The sequence below is a fragment of the Poecilia reticulata genome, linkage group LG22, assembly GCF_000633615.1.
Source record: "Poecilia reticulata strain Guanapo linkage group LG22, Guppy_female_1.0+MT, whole genome shotgun sequence".
In the NCBI taxonomy this organism is placed as follows: domain Eukaryota; kingdom Metazoa; phylum Chordata; class Actinopteri; order Cyprinodontiformes; family Poeciliidae; genus Poecilia; species Poecilia reticulata.
Genome location: NC_024352.1, coordinates 18,235,831 through 18,257,274, shown reverse-complemented (window position 1 = coordinate 18,257,274; position 21,444 = coordinate 18,235,831). Strand labels below are relative to the sequence as shown.

Genomic DNA, 21,444 nt, shown 5'->3' with positions numbered 1-21,444 from the left:
GTGCACTGACTGTTATTTTTTTTGGCTTTATGCTTTTATTTTGAAAGCCACCAAACACCCAGTTTGCTGAAATCCGAATGCCACGGGATTTCTAACACCTCATTGTGAAAATATGAGAAACATGTAAATGGGCAATGCATTTAGACAATTTTCAGTGTATTTGAGTTTTTAATAACACATTTTATGTGGTTAACTTATATTACTTCACTGCTTCATTTTAATTTAAATAACCCAAGAAGTTGCTGTGTAGGTTTGTTTTTCGAGGTACTTTGAATGCAGCATTGGAACCCAGTCTATTGCTGATGACGCTGTAACCGTGCGTCCTGGAACTCATGCCTTCAATTGGAAACAACTTGAAATTGTTTAGTCGCAGTTTTTGTTGACATTGGTTGCCGTGAGTTATATTTATGAGTAAATAAACTAGTAAGATTTTTGTTTTGAAGTATTGCTGATATTTTAAAGGAGAAAAGTAAGTGGTAGTTTGATCAGGAATGACCTATACAGAATGTGAGCAATTTGTATAGAAAATAATACTTTAACTATTTTAAAACATAGATAAAGGATCACTGCTGCTTCACCTACATGTGAATATTTTGAAGAGGTACACATTTAAGAATGGGTTCTACCTTGTTATTAAATTTCAGAATCTGTTTTATGTCACCACAGCTTACTTCCACTGCACGCTTTCTATGCACAAGAGATATTAAGCCAAACCTGGGAGGCAGACAGGTAGACAGAAAGAACAGTGGACAAACTAGAATAGCAAACAGAACTATCAGACATGGCACAGAGGATGTAAACACTAAGAAATCCAGCATGCTGCTGCAGACTTCTTTTCCCAAATTTGGTTTTGCTGCTGGGACAGCAAAGAGGACAGCAGAACTGATGAAGAGGAAGGCACCAGCAGTCTTTGAGAAAGAAGAACAACATGAGGAGGAGCAGAAACGCATGACGGGTATGGCGACTGCAATTTAAGCCATATTTTTACAACCACACAGTGCTACTTCCATATTTGTTTTTGTTTCCTGTACTAAACCAGAGGTGTTTCATAGGAAAGTGTCAGCCTCCGGAACGGCCTCTGCTTCCTTCTGAGTGGAAGGACCTGAGGGAATCTCTGGGAAAGCAGGAACGTTTTGACATCCAGATGATGAACACTTTATTCCGCTGTGAATCAGAGCTGAACATAGCAAAGTAAGAGATGATGAGAGTGTCTGTCACGTTTTAAGCCAATTTTCCTTTCAGTAAACAGGAATATTTGGTATAAAGTGAATACCCTTTGCTTTTCCAGGTCCTTGCTGACTTTTGTGGTGATGGAAAAGGGCACACTGTCCTATGAGCTGCTGCTACGCTACCTGACTCTGTGTGTGAAAGGCGGACACGACGATGAGGTGTTTGACATCTACAAAATCATGCGTGGAAGTTTCCCTTCACTCGACACGGGGGCTTCCTCCCTTTTTATTAAATCCTTTAGCCGTACTGTGAGGTGGAGGGAAGCACTTGAGATCTTGCAGGAGATCAAGCAGGTGAAGTACATTTTTGTTTAGTAAAATAACTGGAGTAAATAGTGTCCTTATTAACTTTTGATTTGTATTTGCATTATTTTAGGTTCTGACACCATCACCGCGTAACTATGGTGACATTATTGCAGCAGCAATTCATCACAAAGATGCAACTACTGCCTGGGCTTTATACGATGAACTAATTGAAAAGGGACTGAGTCCTCATCAGGAAACCTGGGATGCACTTTTTACAGGCGTGAAAGAGAGAGAGAGGGAAAAAGAAATGGGAGCCATGACTGAGTCAGAGCAGCATGAGAGGCTGCTGGGAGTTCTGGTGTACATGAGGAACAACCAGCTCTATCCCCAGCAGAACGTTGCAAACACCATAAAGAGCTGGTTTGAGAGGTAAGCAGTGATGGAAAAGTTTATTCCCTGTGCTTTGGTTTTTGTTTTTTTTTCCACCACTTTTCATTCTTCTCTCTCTTCATTTATGTCTTTCTTCCTGATTTTAGTCTCAATGGACAGAAATGGACTGCAGCCTGGAGCACTGCCACCCCAAAGTTAGTACACATTTTTCTGCTTTTTACACGGTTCCCTTTGTGATGTTTTGTGCCATTTATTGAATAAGTATTTCTCTCGTTAGAGGTGCGTGTGGGTGTTGTGGGTCAGAGCTGGAGTCGATCCAGCTTAGTGCCGACGAGTATCAGGAGCTGAAGGACAGAGTCATGACGGATGTCATTCAGGGGCGAGATGTATTCAACAAGACCACTCCTGAGGTATGGATTCACACAAAAACAGCGTCCTTTAAAAATGGTTTTATGTTGTTTCTCATCTTTAAAAGTCAGAATTATTTAAGGAGAGACGTCAAGCTAGGATGCTGTTAAGCTTAAGAGTTTCTCTAAAGTTTTAACTAAAACTGGTCTTAAGTAGGCTTTGTTTTTTAGGGACTAAAAGCCCCAGAAGATTTTAAAGTACCTGGAGTTTCTTGGTGTAAGTCATTCCATAACCAGGCTCACTGTCAGCCATCCAAAGGCATCATTCATGACAGTTTCATGGTGATTAAGATGTGAAACTGAATTAAAATAAGTTTCAACTCGTAAGAAGAATGTAATGTAATAATCTACAGATTTTTTTATAATTAAAACCTAAGAGATGAGTATGGTAGGAACAATAAACTCGCACACTTGCAGCAGTGTGTCTGCTCCATTGAAACACACGTGGACATCTAGATGTCCACGTGTGTTTCCAGTCAATTTTTCCAATATGACTGGAAAATATTCCAATTTTTCCAGTTAAAATCTGTTTAAAAGGCTTTGATTGGAGCAGCACTCTCTTTTTCAGTTTCCATGGTACAGAAAGTCGGTGCTTCGTTTGATCAAATGTTTCCACTGGATATAATTTATTACTGTATTTAAACACAAACTCTGAAAAGCAGTGGTATTATCAGCATAAGTGGCAGAGGTTGAATGTTGTGCTTGGAAACAACCGCAACTACATTTTAATATAAATTATAGTGTCAGAGAAACGGAATCTGAAAGTCACGCGTTTAAGTGACATCAAAATAATATTTATTGTGAGGAATTGCCTCATGTGTCTGCTAGAGGGCATCATTGGTACACAGACACACCCAACTGATGAGTGAAACTGACCTGTTCAGACTGCACTGTTACCCATTTCTGAGCTGAGTTTCACTTTAACGTTTGGTAATGGACCCAGAGCTCCGTCAATGGCGTTAGGTTCAAGGTTTAAATCAGTGTTTTGTAGATGAACAAACCTATTTCATGGAATTAGCAGCAAATAAGAAAAACTGCCTGGAAGAAAATTTTATAGTCTCTATTTCATTATTATAAATCAGAATTAACACAAAAACAAACAATAAAAACATATATATTTCTCATTGAGAGAACATTTTAACACGTTAATATTAAGATATACACATTTATTAATAACTTACTAGTTTGGCGTAAAGCAAAATTAAATGTATTGTTAATATTCTTATTATTATTTTGTGAGTTAAAACTGGTATTTCAAGAACATTTTAACATTTTCTGATGATATATATGTTGATGACAGCCTGTTAGTTTAAGATAAAGTGAAAAAACCTGCACAGCATATTTGTCTGGGTTAAGTCTTTCTTAAAAATGCTTAAGATCTATAGGAAGTTTCTAAAAACTACTTCGATAAAGTTAAAACTGGATTCAAAAACATTTTCTAAATTAAATTTCATATAAACTAAAGTCATGTCTGTTTTGAGATTTTTTTACTTGCTGGTTAATGAATACCATTTTAAGAAAATAATCATATTTGTTTATGACATCTTGTCATCTCAGGCATAAATATGATCCTTTTAGATTTCAGTACTAAGTAAATATTTCATTTTTTTTATATTATGTTAATTGGAAATGTTTTGGAAAGAAAAGTGTGATTTATGTAAAAACAAAAAATATAAAATCCCCATGCATTAAATAAAGTTAAATCCCATTCTTGAGGACATGTGACATAAATATGACGTGAAAGCTCACTGTGTCCAAAGTGTAAGTCATTCAGCTTAAATCTTTACAAATACAAAACCAAAGACACACCACCAGTGTGACGGGCATTTAAATAAAACCAAACTGGTCTTAAAATACAGATATTTTAATGCTCCGTGCAGGAGAAGGCACGATGTTGACATTTTTCAGTGCTTTATTTTTTATTAAATTAAAGAAACATTATGCACAGGAAAAACCTTGGCAGCACAAGTGAGTTGCAACTAATAATGTGCCATGTTTATTTGTGACCAGAGAGCAACTTTCATCAGCGTTTCTTGAGGTTCTTCACTCTTCAGATAGCGGTGGTAGTTCGATTAGCTATTTAAATTTGGGGGACTTCCCACTTGTAGTTTGCCATGTAAATATGGACACAGTCTGGCAAAATTGAAAAGACTTCACACCCCTTCTAAAAGGGCAGGTGTTGGTGTGTAAAAAAAAACAAAAGATCAAGATGCACGCAGAACATTTTTCAATCTTTAATCAATTATAAACTGTACAACCGAGTTGAAAATCTGAGATCTTTGGGGGGAAAAAAATGAAACGCTAATTGCATAACTGCACACCCTGCGGATGTCTGCATTAGAATGACGGGACTTTAGAACAAACCTCTTCATTCAAACTCATGTCAAACAGAATTTAGTAAACGCCATCATTTGAAGCACCTTTGAGTGGTTCAGCTGTTCTCGAATGATGCAGAGTTGCATCTCCCTGCAAAAGGAGAAAGGCACAAAAGTCCAATGAAGCTTAGAGGACTTATAGACAGCCCCAAATAAAAAATACTAAAACCTTCTGGTATCTGCATGAAACCTTAAGACCAAGAGGAACTTTATCGTTCAGTATTTCAGTAACTGAAAACTAACAATTCAATAAAAAAATGGCTCCTTTAGAAGATTTAAGCTTCATTATGGCCCAGCCAAACTCAAATTTTGATATCTCAAAATATCTGCTGGGTGCTATAACGAGGATATGAGGTATGATCACAATTTGGCGAAGAAATGTGGGAATATATCCCGAATTGAAGGTGGGATTGCTGATGGATTTTAACCCAGAAAGACTGAGAGCTAAAATGAAACGAAAAGTGCTTCAACAGTTTTAGATTATAGTTGTTAATACTTGTGTAACAATGTTATTTTAGTCTCCCCACTACCCCATTTATAAATGAAATTTAAAAAAGGAGAAATAGAGTTTAGGAAATAATAATCAGTAGCTGAGAATAAAAACCTTATAAAACTTTAACACTGCTTCTTGGTGTGCCAGTAAAGCTGAAGTAGATCTATTTTACCTGCTGCAGACTGGAGGCCTTGTTATGTAAAAATCTGAAAAGAACAAAGTATGCAAGAATCTTCCTTAAATTAAAAGATGTTTTTCAAGAAAAACACAGAAAAAAAAAATCCCCCGTTTCAGATCTGAAAGACTCTTTGATGCACTCAGAACAGCATTTACCACTTAAGGAACTCGCCGAAGGGAGGAACAAAAAGACTGACTTTGAAAGCTGCTTTGAAATGCAGAAATTAATTTTGGTATTTTAAATTTAAAGTTGTATGCTCTTTGGAGATTATATAACCTTTTAATTGTTGTAATAGGAACTCTAACCATGTTGATGTCTCTCTGTTACCTGTAACTTGCAACATGTTAGAATCAAGTTAGCTTTGCGCTTCAGTCAGTTGTGATAAAGTGTTTATTCTGCAGCTCTGAGTCAGTGGAAATGCTGCTGTTTATTTTTACAGAAACAAATTGTTGATAACGAGACACCTGAGTGGTAATGTAAGCTCAGGAGTGTGTGCACAGATGTGGGAGTGTGTGTGTTTTAAGCAGACATGTTATCCAGATCAGCACAATGAGTCCAGTCTCGGGTATCAGCTTTGGAAAGTCCCGGGATAATTACTCTGGACTTTGTCTCTACCTTTCTCATCCTTCTTTTTCTGCTCTCAGGCTCCTTTCTTTCTTCTTTCCATCAATCATTCTCTTCATCTCAAACTCCAGTGAGCGGCTACTTACTGTTAAAAGTTGAGTTTTTTTTGTTTTTTTTTCAGCAGCCTGACGGGCCTTCCCTTTTTCCTGCTCACAGTTACATCACAGGAGGAATATTGCAACATTTTTTGCATTTATAAGGTTGCATTTTGGGCTGAATGTTAATGAAACTGTGCAAACAGTTTCAGGTTTCAGGTCCTGGGGAATTCAGAGCAGCCTATTTCCATATCTATCTAAAAGTGAAAGCACCAATAATGTTTCCACACTGGAGCTGTTCTGAGCTTCATGGCAACTTTGTCGTTATGGTACGAAGCTGCAGACCAACATTAAAGAAGACAATTATTTTTCCTGATCATTCCTTGCAGTCCTCAGAGAATCCTAAGTAACAGGACTGATTGTTGGGTCTATTTAGCATTTGACAAATCAGCAGAAGGAGCCGTCTGATGAGTGATCCTGCAGGTGGAGTCCAGATTCATTTCTGGAGTCAAAGAATGAACAAACCCCTGATGCTGTTGCTGTCGGGGAGGCTCACAGTCTGTCTCAGTTCCCTTCCAGCTAAAACTGTCCGTTTCCACTACTGCAATTTGAACTGTCTGCTATGCAGAGTAATTCTAAGCATCTGCTAAAAAAAAAAAAAAAAAAAAGACGGACAGACAGACGTACTAAAAGGAGAACCACAAATGAAAATCAAATAAAGTTATCCAAAGAAATTTTGCAAGTAACTCATGGACTTGTCGGGAAAATAAGTTCAAGCCCACATTTCTGTCACAGGTTGGGTTCTAAATAATTGAATATGCTGAAGACAAATTCAAGTGATTCTCAGTAATTTGATTGAAACTCCTGCAACTAAATAAAGCAGCTGAATACAGCATTTCTTTCTATGTACATTAAACGGTTTCACTTCTTTTTAAGATGCTTGAGATACTCAACCGGGAATGCCATGGTAGCTCAATCAGGAATTTAATGGGTTGATCATAATTGTCCCCCTGCGTATCTTTCATGTGGTTGTTCTCCTTCCAAAACTTTCCAGAACTTCCAAAAGCTTTATTTGGTCCAAAATGTTTCTTAACAGACACCAAAGTTGTTTGGTGTAAAGTGATGGTAAGTATTTGGAAATGCTATACCTGAACTCTGCGGTTGGTTTCTTGGGATTTTGTTTCAATATTTGCATCAGTAAAGCTGCCTGTTTGTCCTGATCTCTCCCGTCCTCCTCTGATAGTTGTACCGGTTGAAGTTTAATGTTGCTTTTGGACAAGTAGCTTCTTCCTTGCAGAGCGGCCTTTCAAGACATCCTGCTGCAAGACAGACTTGTTTCTGTTTAGATAATGCCGTTTCTCCCAGCATCTTCGCAAGTTCTTACTCTGGGGTTGCTAAGCACATTTCACAGAAAAAACTAAACAAAAAAACATCCATCTCTGGGAAACAGAACCAGTTTTGTTCTTGAGTGGAATCATTTCTGGAAATTCCCATGGTATTTATATAAATGTATAATTGTTCAGAACATTTTATGGTCCTTCAGAACATTTTAGTCTTATTAATTATCAGACATTGACGGAAAAAATATCCTTTTGTACAATTTATGTAAAAATCTGTCCCAAGTTGTGTGTAGTAATGTAACTTTATTTATTCTGACTTTATGTATAGTTTCCTAAAAGCATCCCAAGCAATTTGGGAATACCGTCCTCCGAGATATTTTAATCTAAAACCAAACAAGTGAATCATGCAGGTGAATTTATTGCTGTGTTCTGAGGTAAAGTGCTGAACTCGTCGTTATCATTTTAAGCATGGCAGCATGCTATATTAGTATTCGACTGGCATTTCTTCTGCGTAGGTTTGCAGCTAAAGCTATTTTTACAGCTTTTTGTTAGTTTTGTGGTCTGTTTTGGGGGCGTTTGCATCTTAAACAACTTTCTGATAACGCCTACGCTTATATTTCACACTGACCCTGGAGAAAGTGAAAAAGCAGTATTTAGATCAGTAATGATTACTGGCACAGGCACATTTATTTATTCCAAATCTATTGTCTTTATTTTCTCTTTCTCTGTCAGAGTTTGTGCTTTGTGTGTCATTGCTTTCTGTCCGTTTGTGCTTCTGTTCAGGAGTTGGAGAGCTTTAAAGCGTTTGTGAAGAGGAAGCCAGCTTTTGATGTGGTCGTAGACGGGCTGAATGTTGCCAGAATCAACCCAGACAAAACCAAGCAGTCAGAGACGGTGAGAATGCACACAGATGCATAATTACCTGGAACGCAGTTAATTAAAAGCAGCATATTTATTTATATAAGATCTGTTTCATGTGTGCTCATTTCAAAGATGCACAAGCTCAGTTTTATCGTGTAGATTTTAGCGTTTTTTTTCTTCCTCCCATCACAGGGGGTTTTCTGTCAGTTTCACAATGAATAACCTCATCTGCCTGAATCTGAGATGTGAACTAAAACTGTCTGATACCAGATTTTAAATCCACCTAACCTACTTGTCTGACTGCCCACATCTGTCTGTCTGTCTCTGCCGATCTGTGTGACACTTGCATCATCGTTCTCGCACATTATGTTGCTGCAGGGCAGGAAAGTACAGACAGATAAGACTGTTTCTCTATCTAGTCATCTGCTGCAGTTTGTGGGGAAGCAAAATAAATCATGAAAATTAGAGCTGCTGAAATTTGCATTAAGACCATAGGCAGGAGTTTTTATTCAAATAATTGACTGCGTGAATGAAATCAGAGAGGAGCTCCACCTGTGAAAAACGTGAAATACCAGCTGAATTCGTCAGAACATTGGCGTCACTAAACCTGGTGGCGTGCAGACGTTTGAGTCCCTCTGAGGGGAAAGGCCAGACACTAAAGATGGCACAGCGTTTAAGGCAGGAGAGTCAAACTCATTCATGTTTGAGGCCAAATCAAGATCATGAATGCTCTTAAGTGGCCGGTTGTGCCAGAGTGTATTTGATAAAACCTGTTCACAAACTGTTAAAATATCAATGGATTCTTAAAATTATATAATATTATTGAACATCTTTTCAGTCCCTCTGGAATTTTGTGAAACTTTTTGTGACTTTTGCAATAAAAATCAAAGTGTTTGTGGTTCTCATTTGGAAATATTTGTGCTTTTTTTATGATGACGGTAAATGCATTTTTTTTTTTTTACTCGCTTCATAGATTATAGACTATAATCTGACATCAGTTAAGGCTGAGGCAGAGGTTTAGTACAAGTAAGAAATGTTTTGAGAATTTTGGAGAAAAATTTGCAACAAACTCCCAATTATGTATTAGTGCAGGGATTTGTTGATTTTTGCATGAATTTCCACAATAATTTTCAAGAAATTGGAGGAACTGTTTGATGTAATGTGGAAGTAAACGGATAAAAATGACATTTATGTGGTTGATAACATAATATCTAAACAGAGAGAGGATCTCAATGCAAACACCAAAGTCTTTAATCAGCCTATTGGAGTTATGGTTCAATAACACGTTTTGCTATTGGTCTAAATATTCAGCAGGTTCAAGCTCCAGTGAGTGACTCCTTAATATGAACATGTTGATTCTTACAGAGTTTCCTGCATCCTCACAAAATGTAGCTGGATATTTTTGAGACTTGGCACATAAACAAGCCAGTTAAGAGTTGTTTGCTGAAGATCTTTGATTAGATGAAGTAACATAAAAAAAACCTTTTTAGGTACATTCAAGAGAAAAATATTGTATTGTTTTGTAGCTAAACACTTGATTTCGTTTACAGATGGAAATTGATTAATTCATGATTTATACAGCAAGATAAAAATCATAAATATGAATAAACACACTAATGAGATGCCTATTGAATGCATTGCCAAGAATCCCTCAGAACTGGAAGCCAGTTATAAAAAAAGAAAAGAAAAGAAAATCTTCTCCTGAATGAAAGTTGAAAGAAATGTACTCTGAATTTGTACAAATTCTGATCTTTTTTTTCCTTGATAATGTCAGATTAAAAGGCCAAGTAAGTTTATCTACTTATGCTTAATTAGACATGAACAAATCAATGCACTTTTCTTTTATCACCTATTTATTAATTGGTGGTTTAAAAAAAAAAAAAGAGGTTTTCCTAATATGGGATTTTCCCCCCTCTGCATAATAAGTATTCACAATTAATTGCGTTGAATCTTTCTAAACTTTTTCAACTAAAGTAAAATTTGATTTTTGAGGATATAAAGCGTTTGTGAAGAGGAATTACCAGGAATTATCTGATTCTAGTGTGTCTAAATTATTCTGTGTTTTCTACCACAAAATGTCTACGTTGCACTTACTGAAAGGGTGGTGCAAATGACAGACTTGCATGTGTTGTTGCAGCTGTTGACAGTGGTGTTGGAGCTTGAGCGTCAGGCCCCCAACATCCTGGTGCTGGGGAGGAAACACATGTTGAGGCCCTCCAAATCCTGGGACAGACGCAACATGAACCTCATCCAGCAGAAAGCGCATTGCTTCTTTACTGAAAACATGTGAGAATCTCAGAATGACAAAGCAACACTTCCTAAAGTTAACACGCCAAGCAGATGGAGGTGGTGTAAATGGCATCAGTGGATGGATGGAAGCAACTAAATATTAATTTTGTACCTCACACCTTCCGTGCTCCCTGTTAGATCCGAAGACGACCCGTTCCTGCTGTATGCCACTTTGCATTCTGGGAACCATTGTCGGTTCGTGAGCAGGGACCTGATGAGGGACCACAAGGCCTGCCTGCCAGATGAGGTAACTAGGCGGCTCTTCTTCAAGTGGCAGAGGGGTCATCAGCTGGTGATGGCTGGGAATGTCGCAACTGGCAGGAGGGTGAAATTTCTGGTGAGTGGATGGTTGGTTACGACCTCTTAACATTAGGTTGACATTGTACCGTCTCCTGTATATAAAAGTAATGAAGAGAGGCTATGTTGTAACTTGCTTTCTTCATGTGTGAACTCTCTCCGAGGCACAGACTGACTGCGTCTTTCTGCTTTATTAGAGTATTCCCTGCTTTGACACCATTGTCCAGACTACAGAAGATACCTGGCATGTTCCCTATGATGATACCGGGGACAGAAGCACATATGAAGTGCCACAACGGTGGCTGTGTCTCACCAAAAAACACTGAATAATTTTTTTGTAAAGATATGTAAAAAATAAAAAATAAAAAAAAACATGTTTTAATATGTAGTCTTGTGAATAAAACTCTTAAATCTCTTGAAGTTTCTGTACATTTTATTATAAAACTTTAGCATCACTTTAATAATAACAATAAAGAAGATAGAGCAATTTTTTTATACCACAAACTATGATATTTGGAAGTCATATGACTGGTTTTAAAATGTAACACAGACATAAAATCTAAATATATGAACTTTAGGGCATGGTAATAAGGCAAGAATATAATTGTAAAAATGCATTTCTTATATTGAAGGTAAACAAAAGCAAACAAGAGCTGCATTGTTGATGGAAAGAAATTAAATTGATTTAAATCTAAAGATTAATTGGCAACTTATCCAAGAAGCCTCAGAAGTAAATAATTTTAGTCATGTTGGATTGTTATCAAATTTTACAATCATACCTGGAGACTTTTCCCAAATATACAACAAATATCTTTTGAGAAATTAACTGCGATTAACTTTGAACAATTTAGTGACTCTCAAACTAAATTTAAAATGTTTCACATCGGGTCTTTGGATTTTTACGTAACTTTGTGGTTGCACGAAGAGCAGTAACATATATATCATCCATTGGTCAATGATGGACTCGGGGATCTTTTTATTTTAATACAAAAACACATTTTGCCTGTAACCGTTGTAGTTTTTAGCTTAACGTTCTAAACCATAAATTCCAAAAAGAACTACAAGGGTTGACCCGGATGAAGAAATTCTTCTCCAGCCACTTCCGGTTCAGAAATTCTTTCCATGTTTTTGTTTCTCCTGCCTGCCATTCTGGTTTCAGTTTAATCCACTTTCTCTTTTTACTTAGCCTCACTGATTACTGCTATGTCTCGGGGGTCCAGTGCGGGGTTCGACCGGCACATCACCATCTTTTCCCCGGAAGGAAGGCTTTACCAAGTCGGTGAGCAAAGAGAGGAAGAAAGATGCTCAGTCATCACTGCTAACAGCCTGTTAGCATGTGCTCAACCACAAAACAGAGATTCTTCACAGGGATTAATAGTGTATTTCATTAAGTATATAGTTGGCGTGTGGTTCAGTTGAGGACTATAACTGTTGTATATTTTTTAGCTGATATTTCTTTGGTACAACAATAACATCGCCTGCCTCCCAAACTGTAATCTTCGCCTAAATAAATCTAAATAGCGTAGAGTGGTCTGTTATGAGTCAACTGAATACAGGTTCATCTCTTGCGTTAGGATTTTCTTTTTCTACTTTTTTGACACCTTAATAATAATTTAAGAAATCATTTCAACTGTAAAAGACTGTAACTTCTGTTTTTCCCAATTCATCCTTCTTTAGAGTATGCATTTAAAGCCATCAACCAGGGAGGAATGACCTCTGTGGGGATCAGAGGGAAGGACTGCGCCGTGATCGTCACCCAGAAGAAAGTTCCAGTCAGTATAGACACACAGATGCTCCTCTGTGGAAGTTGCTGGTCGTGTGTGGATTTTTAATTTAGTTTTTTCTCTAAGCAACATATTTCCTCTTATGTTTGTCAGGACAAGCTGTTGGACGCCTCCACCGTCACTCAGCTGTTCAAAATCACAGACAACATTGGCTGCGTCATGACCGGCATGACTGGTAAGCAAGTCATGCTTACCAAGCCATGCTTGCCAGTAAGGCAAATAGCCTTACCAATATGGCTATTTAGCCATATTTGGAAAAGCAAATATGGCTATTTGTTGTTTTCTTTTAATAACAACTTTCTTCCTCCAGCTTTTGGATTACATAACTAATAGTTGACGAGTCAATAGTATGTCTCACCTAAACTGGATCTTTTTTTTTTTTTTTTTTTTTTTTATGAAAACATATGTGTAGAATGTATTTCTGGGGTCAACCTGTTTGCGTCCTCTGGCAGCTGACAGCAGGTCTCAGGTGCAGAGAGCACGCTACGAAGCTGCTAACTGGAACTACAAGTACGGCTATGAGATCCCAGTGGACATGTTGTGCAAACGCATGGCCGATATCTCCCAAGTCTACACACAAAATGCTGAAATGAGGCCGCTCGGCTGCTGTGAGTAATTATGAATGTGTCCACTGGAGTCTTTTTGGGATTTTATCTCTTCGAAATCTGTAGTTCTGATGTTGCAAAGCCGACTGTGGACCCGGATCAGCTAGATGTTCTAATCTAGTGTCCTTGCTGCAGGTATGGTTGTGATCGGCATGGACGAGGAGTTGGGCCCGCAGCTTTATAAATGCGATCCAGCCGGTTACTATTGTGGCTTCAAGGCCACTGCATCTGGGGTCAAGCAGACCGAAGCCACCGGTTTCCTCGAGAAGAAGGTCAAAAAGAAACTGGACTGGACCTTTGAGCAGACTATAGAGGTAAACACAGATACACATGCAGCATACGGTACAGATGCAGCATGCACATACAAAAGAAGCAGCTCTTTTAGTATAAATCCCTGCTGATGCATCAGGTTTTTATTGCACTGACTTTTACATTTCATACAAGCACATTATCCACAAAACATTTACTGAATTATGAAAAGTTTCTGTGAGGAATAGCAGCATAAAGAAGAGCTTGATCACTCTGCAGTGGAAGCTTATGGATGGATTTGGAGTCATGATTTATAACGCATAGTTAAGGTGAGGATTTGATCCTAAATGGACTATCGAGAGCTTTGCTTTTTAAGTTCGATCCCCCTACGCCGACACCGTTAAACTTCTAAGCTTTAAATATGAACTGTACTCGTTCTGGAACCCTTAAATTTTCAGAGTAAAACGCCGTCCTTGGTATAGAGCCTCATTCATGTGCAAGTAAAGCCTATCACTGACTTAATTTAAGAGTTTCAGAAATAAACCATATTTTATTTTTTATTTTCATACTATAAGAATATGGTAGGAAAAATACTGCATTATGAGTCTCGTTGTTTAGAGCCACATCTCTTTTAAAAATTACGATCTTGCTTATAATCTTTTTCTCTAAAATGTCAACATCTTTCCTTTCCAGACGGCCATTTCTTGCCTCTCCACTGTTCTTTCCATCGACTTCAAGCCGTCGGAGCTGGAGGTGGGAGTCATCACGACGCAAGAGCCTAAATTTAAGTGAGTAAATCCCAGAGATGCATTTTAAAACGTGTTGTAGTCCAGCTCGCTCTGTAAGCGGTTTTACTTGTCCGACTAAAACCTGCATCCATAACATTTAATTTTTGTATTTCAGGATTCTGTCGGAGTCTGAGATTGATGCGTATCTGGTTGCTCTGTCCGAGAGAGAGTGAGGATCAATGGGAAAACCTGGAAGTCTCAGTTAGAAGGAAAAATAAGAGGAGCTTCATTTGTCACAATCCAGGGAGATTTACAACACAGGGAGGTCAAATCTGGACATTTTACTGCAGATGCACTGCCTTTTACCAGCCTCTGTTCTTCCAAGTCATAATTCAACCCACAAAAAAAACCCCGTCGCCCCGCCTACATTCTCACTTTTTAAAAAGATTCTGGACTTTCAGATCGGTGCTCCCAATGGCATAAAAGTACAACCACTCATCAGTTTCGTTGTTTGACATGAGTGTAGCTCTGCAGCTGCAGAAGGGTACCTCTCGGTTACGGTGGTTTAATTTTTACTCAGGATGTTCTTCACTTGCGATCTCTGGAGTTTCGTGTTCACGCTCCGGGAGCAGCTGTGGGAGTTTTCCCGTCACTACAATCATCCCCAAACGCCGTCGAACTCTGCTCAGGACAACAACAACTAACTCAATGTTCAATTCTCTCCTCTCGGCTGCGATCTTCAGCTGTATGCCGCTGCACTTCTATTAAATACGGTGTTTTTATTTAACTCCAAAGTCTCTACGTTTACTCATTTATATTTCAGCTGAAATTCAGAAAGTCTTACAGGAAACGTGCAGCTTCTTTGACTCGGTTTCATAACAGAACAGATGATTTGAAATGGACCGTACACTCATTTAAAGCTGTGTCTACTAATGAGTCTGCATAAAACATTTTCATAATGGCTACACTTGCCCCATTTACCGTCACCATTTTGAGCTTTTGCAGCTAAATCGGTCATATAAAATAAACGGCAAGTGAGAAGGCCTGTTTGGAATATTCAGATTTTAGATGTGGTTTTCACTCAACCAATTTACAAATCAGCTAATATATTAGCCTAAATGAGGTCACATGAGATAGGCCTGTCACTATAGCAAATTTGTTCAATTGTTGGGATAAATAATAATAATAATAATGCCTTATTAATGCTTGTACACTCACTCACTCCCAGCTACATTTTTGAAGAACATTTAAGACTGGATCTGGAAAACATCTTAAATATCCAAAATAAACAAAACAACCGGAATAACAATAATTAAAATGGATTATGAAGTCGCTGTAACTGCATTTGAAAAACTTATCATTCAGCTCAGACAGGGAAAACAGGCAAAAGTGGCAGGCAGTGCAAACTAACCACTTTAAACAGGGTGTCAAATGTTTGCAGCGTTTCTCAAACTGGCGGCTTTTCAACAATATTAAAACGGAGCAACTCTTTAACGGCCGCTGTCCAAATGGCAATGATTGCGCTCTTTTTAATTTATTATGCGCTTAATTGATTTGGTCCTTGTTGTGGCAGACTTAGTCAGATGCAGCTGTGGTGAAAAGTAAGGACACTCTGCAGTCATTCAGTTGACCACAAACATGGCAGCAAATCTACGACATAATGGCTGAAAAGACAAACTTAAAATAGTTGTGCAGAAATGTCTGCAAATCAAATGAAGTGAACGTTTCTTACAATGACTTGAGATTAAATATAAAGTCTAGAGATAATCCCACAAGCTTTTGATTGATCTTAGCTTTTTAATGTATAAACAGTCAGAGAAGAGCATTTTAATTATTCCATAATATAACCTAGTAGTTTAATTTTTAATTATTAATAATCTTGGTTGCCATTTAAACAGGAATGTCATGACAGCTGAAGTGTTTAGTTCCTGGGAATTTCCTCTCAAATCTCCCATAGCCACACCTTGCAGATAAACTTCCTTATTCAAATGACAGAGCAGTTCATTCCACAAGCAGGGACAAAAAAAATTCCAAAGCCTCTTATCTGTTTTTTTGTTTTGTTTTTTTAAATACATGCATGGACAGTCAAAGCCCGACTTCCACTTCCTCATTCGTTGGAAGTGAGCTGTCGAGCAATCCGGTTTTTCCTTTTAAATATGAAAATACAGGCTGGCTGATGAGAAATGACTCGGCTCGGCTGTCATGCTCTGATGGAGGCATGAGGATGACCAGACCTTTAGACGGCGGGAAGAGGGCGCATGGGTAATTTCCTGCGTAATTGCAGCTCGTAGTTTTGTCAGGCGCTGCTGATTACATGTTGCCTTTTGAGATTTTAACGCTTTTAGATTTTTACGTGTTTCTCACGGTTTTTCTGGGGAACAATTAAAATATTTCAACGGCTTTTAGTAGCAAATATGTGGAATTTATATCAGGAGACGTTTCTACAGTAGGTTCTATCAACTCTTGGACCAAATCCTGACTGATTTGGACCTTTTCTTGACATTTTAGCGTTTGGAGTTGATCACAATTTGTCAGTTTCTGTTTATCCAATGACTCTTGAGGATCTGACCACAGATTTTCTTTGGGATCAAGGGGAGTTTCCAAAGAGTTCAAAAGTTAAAAATTCTGACCCTTGTGACGCAGATCTCCCTCAGGAGGGAAAATACCCAGATGATCATCAGCAAACGTTTCCTGGTTTGCTAGAAGAAGTTATTCGGAGGACATTTTGATCCTGCTTATTAATAGCAGCGATCAAAGCCTCAACTTCCTCTGATGAGAAGAGACTAAATGTGGGAAGTTCCAACTTGTGGAACCTTTCAGCATTAATCGGAAAAAATAACCTTTAACCTCAGTCTACTGCTGTCCATCCTGCACAATTTTAGCCTGTTCTTGTCAAAGTCATACAAGGTTGTTTTGTTGCAAACCAGTGATTTGTCCGAAGGTAACCATTAAACACAAAAAGATAGTAAGCACATCTGTTGCTCTTTTAGAGTTTAATTTAATTCAGCTGGGTTGTTTTCCAGCATCACCTGTCCTGATGCAACAACAACAAAATGAAATTAGCTCATAATTCTGAGCAAAAAGTATCAAAACCTGGTTTCTCAGATGGTAACATGATCAAGACGCATCAACATAAAAAGAAATTTAACTTTTTTCCCCCCATCTTTGACTTTAAATTAAGTCATTTGCTGCTTCAGGTTAAATTAACAGTCATAGTTGCAGTCTGAATAATAACTATGACTGTGATTTATGGCTCTTAGTAATTAATCAGTTCTGATCCCTGCATAATAAGCGTAAAGGACTCCTTTTGTCTAAGCTTCACACGTTATTAGAGAGAAGGGAAAAGCAAGACTCAATTGGGAATACTTTTTAAAAAACCATAAGCAACATTTACTCTCCATTTCCCACAAATCAAGTCACGGAGCAGGTCTGAGGTGTTAAATATGAGTGTTTTAATTTAACTGGAGTGCGCTGGAACTGTTTGCCATCTCACATATACAACCTGCTAAACTGTACACATTCACAGCTTCCATAAAAAATACATCTTCATATACACAGCATTTACAGTATCATACAACAGAGCTGGAACAGGGTCTTCAGGGGATCCTCTCACACAGCAGTCCCGTTACAAAGTGTGCGTTTCGCTCTCCTGCAGCGGTAAGTCTCTCGTTTTATGTCAGGAGATGCAAGCCCGGCCCGGTTCGGCAGCAGCCGCGTCGCCCTCGCTGCCGTCTTCTCAGCATGATGTTACAAATAAATCAGACATGTGCCGAGCCGTGCCGCCTTCATTCTTATCGTAATCATCTTGGGCCGTTTTGCAACTTCCTTGTTCTTTTTCTTTTCTGCTAATGTCCGTTCCACTGAATGTCGTCGTACATTCCCTGCAGACACACATGACGGGGGAGAAATATGGATTACCCAACCAGTCGAATTTTTGACACTTCATTCAGTCAGTCACTCTACAGCAACTGCGATTTCAACACACCTCTTCGTCCGACTCCTCCTCCGACGACTCCTCTCCGCTGTTTTCTGATTCGGAGAGGTCCCTCAGGTCCGGATGGGTCACCGGGAACAGCTCTTTCTGGATGTCGCAGTTGTCCAAACCGTAGGTGAGGTGGAAGGGAGTGTGTCCCCCGGACGACAGGAGGTTGGGGTCTGCTCCTTTCCTCAGGAGGAGTTTGACCAGAGCGAGGTTCTGCTGGTCCACGGCAAGATGCAGCGAGCTGCGGCCGTTGTGCTGCTCCTGTGCAACAAGGATGTTGTGTTAAAACCAAAACATTCTCCACGTCGGCCCAGATTCTGCGTCTGGATGAATCTGCTTACTTTGGCGTTGATATCCGCTCCGAGGTCCACCATTTTCTCCACCAGCGAGAGGAAACCGTGAACCGAAGCCAGGTGGAGGCAGTTCTGACCTGCATGAAACAAAAGAGGCGTCGATTAGAACCGACTCCTTGCCCAACAGCGTCCGCCGTGTCGACGCCAGCGTGCCTCAACACAAGTCTCACCGTTATAGTTGCAGGCAGCCATCGCCGTGTGCAGGTGCTCCAACCTGCAGTTCTGTGTGATGACGCTGAAGCAGTACAGGTTACCGTGGCGACAGGCAATGTGAAGAGGCGTGTCGCCGCTGTTGTCCACCAGCGTGGGGTCGCAGCCGGACGCGAGGAGACTGGAGCACACGTTCGGCTGGTTTGTTATTACTGCTAAGTGGAGAGGAGTCTGCGGGGGGAGGCGAAGCATTTATGTTACACTTTTGTTCAGAGCAAATAAAACGTTAACAGAGGAGAGGGGAAGATCACATACCTGTCTCAGGTCATTCTGTGCATTGAGGAAAGGTGTGTTCTTTGAAAGGTCAATCATTTGTTTGATGTAGTCCTTTGCTTCGTGGATGATGGCCAGGTGGAGCAGCCTGCCAAGAAAAAGGTAGGAAAAAAAAGAAAAACCTGTTAGACAACAAAAAAAGAAAAAGGGACAAATTCTTCAACCGAGACACTGATTTACTGCCCCGAAAAGCAGGTATGCACACAACTCCACCTGCATCAACAGGTTTATTTTTGTATTACTCCCAGTTCATGTTTCAAGTAGTTGTATTTTTTGGATACAAACAAAAAGTTTTTTCATCATATTAAAAAAAGTGGAAGAACTGAGCAGCCAGAGGCATCTTCAGATGCAAATTGTTTAAAAACTGAATGGTGGGTAACATACTGAAGATCTGTTTTTATTTTTGAATAGCAGTTTTTAAAATGTACACTCAATATATTGCAGGAGTGAAAATGCTAGTATAGTTAAACTAAATCTATAATGCACACAGAACAGTTTAAAGTATAAGGTGTTTCTAAAAATTTACAGCAATAATGTTAAATATCCAACTATGTAAATCACCATTATTTCTTTCTAAAATAAGTTTTATTGCCATTTTCTTATTTATGGAAAATCAAGACAAATAGCCCACCTTTCAACAGCCTGGTGGAATAACAGGACCAAACAAAACTAAATGATCCCTTTCAAATTAGTGTTGTAGCTGAAATTCAATGAAGATAGTTTGCAACAAATGAATCAACAAATAGTTTCTATTTCGCCCTCTTGGTCAAAGTTAACAAGATTTGCTGAAAAACATGCAGCTTTGGAGCAGCAGGTTCCAGTCCTCTGGTCTTCTTTATTAATATCTAATAGGTCTATTAGAAATACCAGAATGTGAATCATGAACTATCACACCTTTTTAAAGTCTATATGTAACAGAAGCATAATAAACTTCAGATTTTTTGGGAGGGCTCTTATAAATTTATGGGCCCACCTTTGGAGACTTTCTGGAGACGGCCCTGTTAACAGTAAAAAAAAAAAAAAAAAAAAGAAAAGAAAAAAGAAACGTAGTTGTGATTCGGTTCTGCACACTTTTAATCTTGATTTAAATGTTTTGAAAGTTTTATGTTATTTCTGCTTTGGTGTGAATAAAGCACTTTACATCGTTTTAATTAAATTCCCTTTATGAATACTCTTAAGAAGAGGGTTATGAGCGCGGACTACATTTCTGTGCGGAGGAATAAGATTGGGACAAAAATAACGAACTTTAGGGTTACTTTAGGGTATTGTTTGTTTCCACTGGTTTTGAGACAACACCGTCTCCGACACAGAAGACGGGTTTGTTCGTTGTTTCTCGGTTATTTACATGGTAGTACTTCAGGGAAATTTTCCCAGTTTTCCCCTTTGCTCTTCACGGGAACGCGCGTCGGTTGGATTCCTTGGCGGCGCGCCCGGGACTTTCCCAATCTGACCTCCTGATAAATGGCCTTTTTGTTTACTATATCCCGTCTATGGCCACAGCAAGAAAAACAAAAGCTACTTTGGAATCAAATCAGACCCATTAACCGAGCTAAACCTCAATGCTTATAAACAACAATAATAATTCCAGGCTAATTTAGGCCTTAGTTTTATGGAGGAAGGCATTCCCGACGGGGAACGAAGGCATCAAATTACCTCAAAGACCCAAAAGTGAGGCCCCGAGTCTCAGGCGCCCCGTGTTATATAAATAAGCATATAAATAACTCGGTGTGTAAAAACCTACGTGTCTCCCTCGTCTGTAGTCTGCGTCTGCCACTCCTGCAGCGGCTCTTCGGTCCGAGCTGCGGCCTGCTGGCGATCACTCTCCAGCTGGAGCCGATGGAGCTCCTCCGCCACAGCCTGGTACTCTTCCTCCTTCAGCGAGTCCACGCCGCTGTCGAGCCGCTCCTCCGTCGACTGGGCCGCCTTCCCTTCTTTAGACTCCCGATTGTAATCCATTTGGTTTAATATACTGGTCCGGTGAAGGTCCATGTTGGTTCTGGAAGTCCTAGTTGTACTGTGGCTAAGTGTGTGTGAGCTGCAGCCTGTAAATGCCCTCTGCGTGTATCTGGCTGCAGAGCGGGCGGAGTTAGCACATAGGTGGGGGATTTCCACCAAACTGACAACTAGAATAACTTCGCAAACACACAGCAGAGCCAGAGAGGGGATTTCTGCCCAGACTTGAATAATAAAAGCGCTTCTCATCGAGCATTATGCGTTTGCAGGATCAGAGGCGGAATTAGTAAAACGGGGGTCTGAGGCACACATGCAACTATTTTTTGTCAATAGTTTGTGCAAAGATGCAAGGATTTAAAAAGTCACATAAAGTCTTAGATTTTCTAATCTAAGTTTAGATTTTCAGTGCTTGGACTTAAACACATTTTAACTTTGTCTTAAAATGTGCTAGAGATGTTTTTTCCAGGACCTTCCAGCTCTGAATAAGGGATTTAGTCAAGAGTCTTTAGAGGAAAAGAGAACAGCAGGGGTCCCCAAAGAGCT

At 39.2% G+C, this 21,444-nt stretch overlaps 3 protein-coding genes across 4 annotated transcripts; 2 read left to right on the top strand and 1 right to left on the bottom strand.

The window, feature by feature from the left end:
• Nucleotides 1-293: 293 nt before the first annotated feature.
• Nucleotides 294-11,184, top strand: prorp (protein only RNase P catalytic subunit). Of its 2 annotated transcripts, XM_008399838.2 has the most exons (11): nucleotides 294-469; nucleotides 667-955; nucleotides 1,053-1,191; nucleotides 1,289-1,523; nucleotides 1,606-1,904; nucleotides 2,012-2,059; nucleotides 2,143-2,275; nucleotides 8,101-8,211; nucleotides 10,316-10,464; nucleotides 10,606-10,804; nucleotides 10,962-11,184. In XM_008399838.2, exons 2-11 carry the CDS (start codon nucleotides 817-819, stop codon nucleotides 11,088-11,090), a joined length of 1,581 nt encoding a protein of 526 aa, XP_008398060.1. In that variant the 5' UTR covers nucleotides 294-469; nucleotides 667-816; the 3' UTR covers nucleotides 11,091-11,184. The 2 variants fall into 2 exon arrangements, with proteins under 2 accessions (XP_008398060.1, XP_008398059.1); XM_008399837.2 differs by having other exon boundaries at nucleotides 294-955.
• Nucleotides 11,185-11,852: 668 nt separating this feature from the next.
• On the top strand, nucleotides 11,853-14,917 carry psma6a (proteasome 20S subunit alpha 6a). Its single transcript, XM_008399836.1, has 7 exons — nucleotides 11,853-12,043; nucleotides 12,442-12,536; nucleotides 12,642-12,723; nucleotides 13,001-13,156; nucleotides 13,289-13,467; nucleotides 14,096-14,190; nucleotides 14,306-14,917. Exons 1-7 carry the CDS (start codon nucleotides 11,968-11,970, stop codon nucleotides 14,361-14,363), a joined length of 741 nt encoding a protein of 246 aa, XP_008398058.1. The 5' UTR covers nucleotides 11,853-11,967; the 3' UTR covers nucleotides 14,364-14,917.
• A 2,643-nt stretch (nucleotides 14,918-17,560) lies between these two features.
• On the bottom strand, nucleotides 17,561-21,242 carry nfkbiab (nuclear factor of kappa light polypeptide gene enhancer in B-cells inhibitor, alpha b). Its single transcript, XM_008399835.2, has 6 exons — nucleotides 20,690-21,242; nucleotides 18,931-19,036; nucleotides 18,636-18,846; nucleotides 18,454-18,542; nucleotides 18,116-18,373; nucleotides 17,561-18,011 (listed from the first exon to the last, which is right to left on the bottom strand). The coding sequence occupies exons 1-6, from the start codon at nucleotides 21,148-21,150 to the stop codon at nucleotides 17,976-17,978; spliced, it is 1,161 nt and encodes a 386-aa protein (XP_008398057.1). The 5' UTR covers nucleotides 21,151-21,242; the 3' UTR covers nucleotides 17,561-17,975.
• Nucleotides 21,243-21,444: the final 202 nt, after the last annotated feature.

Excerpts from the sequence above, each read along its gene's own strand:
- prorp (XM_008399837.2), top strand. The coding sequence starts at position 616 with ATGGGTTCTACCTTGTTATTAAATTTCAGAATCTGTTTTATGTCACCA. Across the intron at positions 1,192-1,288 it reads TCAGAGCTGAACATAGCAAA|GTCCTTGCTGACTTTTGTGG; the intron begins GTAAGAGATGAT and ends TTGCTTTTCCAG. Across the intron at positions 2,276-8,100 it reads TCAACAAGACCACTCCTGAG|GAGTTGGAGAGCTTTAAAGC; the intron begins GTATGGATTCAC and ends GCTTCTGTTCAG.
- psma6a (XM_008399836.1), top strand. The coding sequence starts at position 11,968 with ATGTCTCGGGGGTCCAGTGCGGGGTTCGACCGGCACATCACCATCTTT. Across the intron at positions 12,537-12,641 it reads TCACCCAGAAGAAAGTTCCA|GACAAGCTGTTGGACGCCTC; the intron begins GTCAGTATAGAC and ends TATGTTTGTCAG. Across the intron at positions 14,191-14,305 it reads ACGCAAGAGCCTAAATTTAA|GATTCTGTCGGAGTCTGAGA; the intron begins GTGAGTAAATCC and ends TTTGTATTTCAG.
- nfkbiab (XM_008399835.2), bottom strand. The coding sequence starts at position 21,150 with ATGAGAAGCGCTTTTATTATTCAAGTCTGGGCAGAAATCCCCTCTCTG. Across the intron at positions 18,374-18,453 it reads GAGCGGATATCAACGCCAAA|GAGCAGCACAACGGCCGCAG; the intron begins GTAAGCAGATTC and ends CTTGTTGCACAG. Across the intron at positions 18,012-18,115 it reads AGGAGGAGTCGGACGAAGAG|GGAATGTACGACGACATTCA; the intron begins GTGTGTTGAAAT and ends GTGTGTCTGCAG.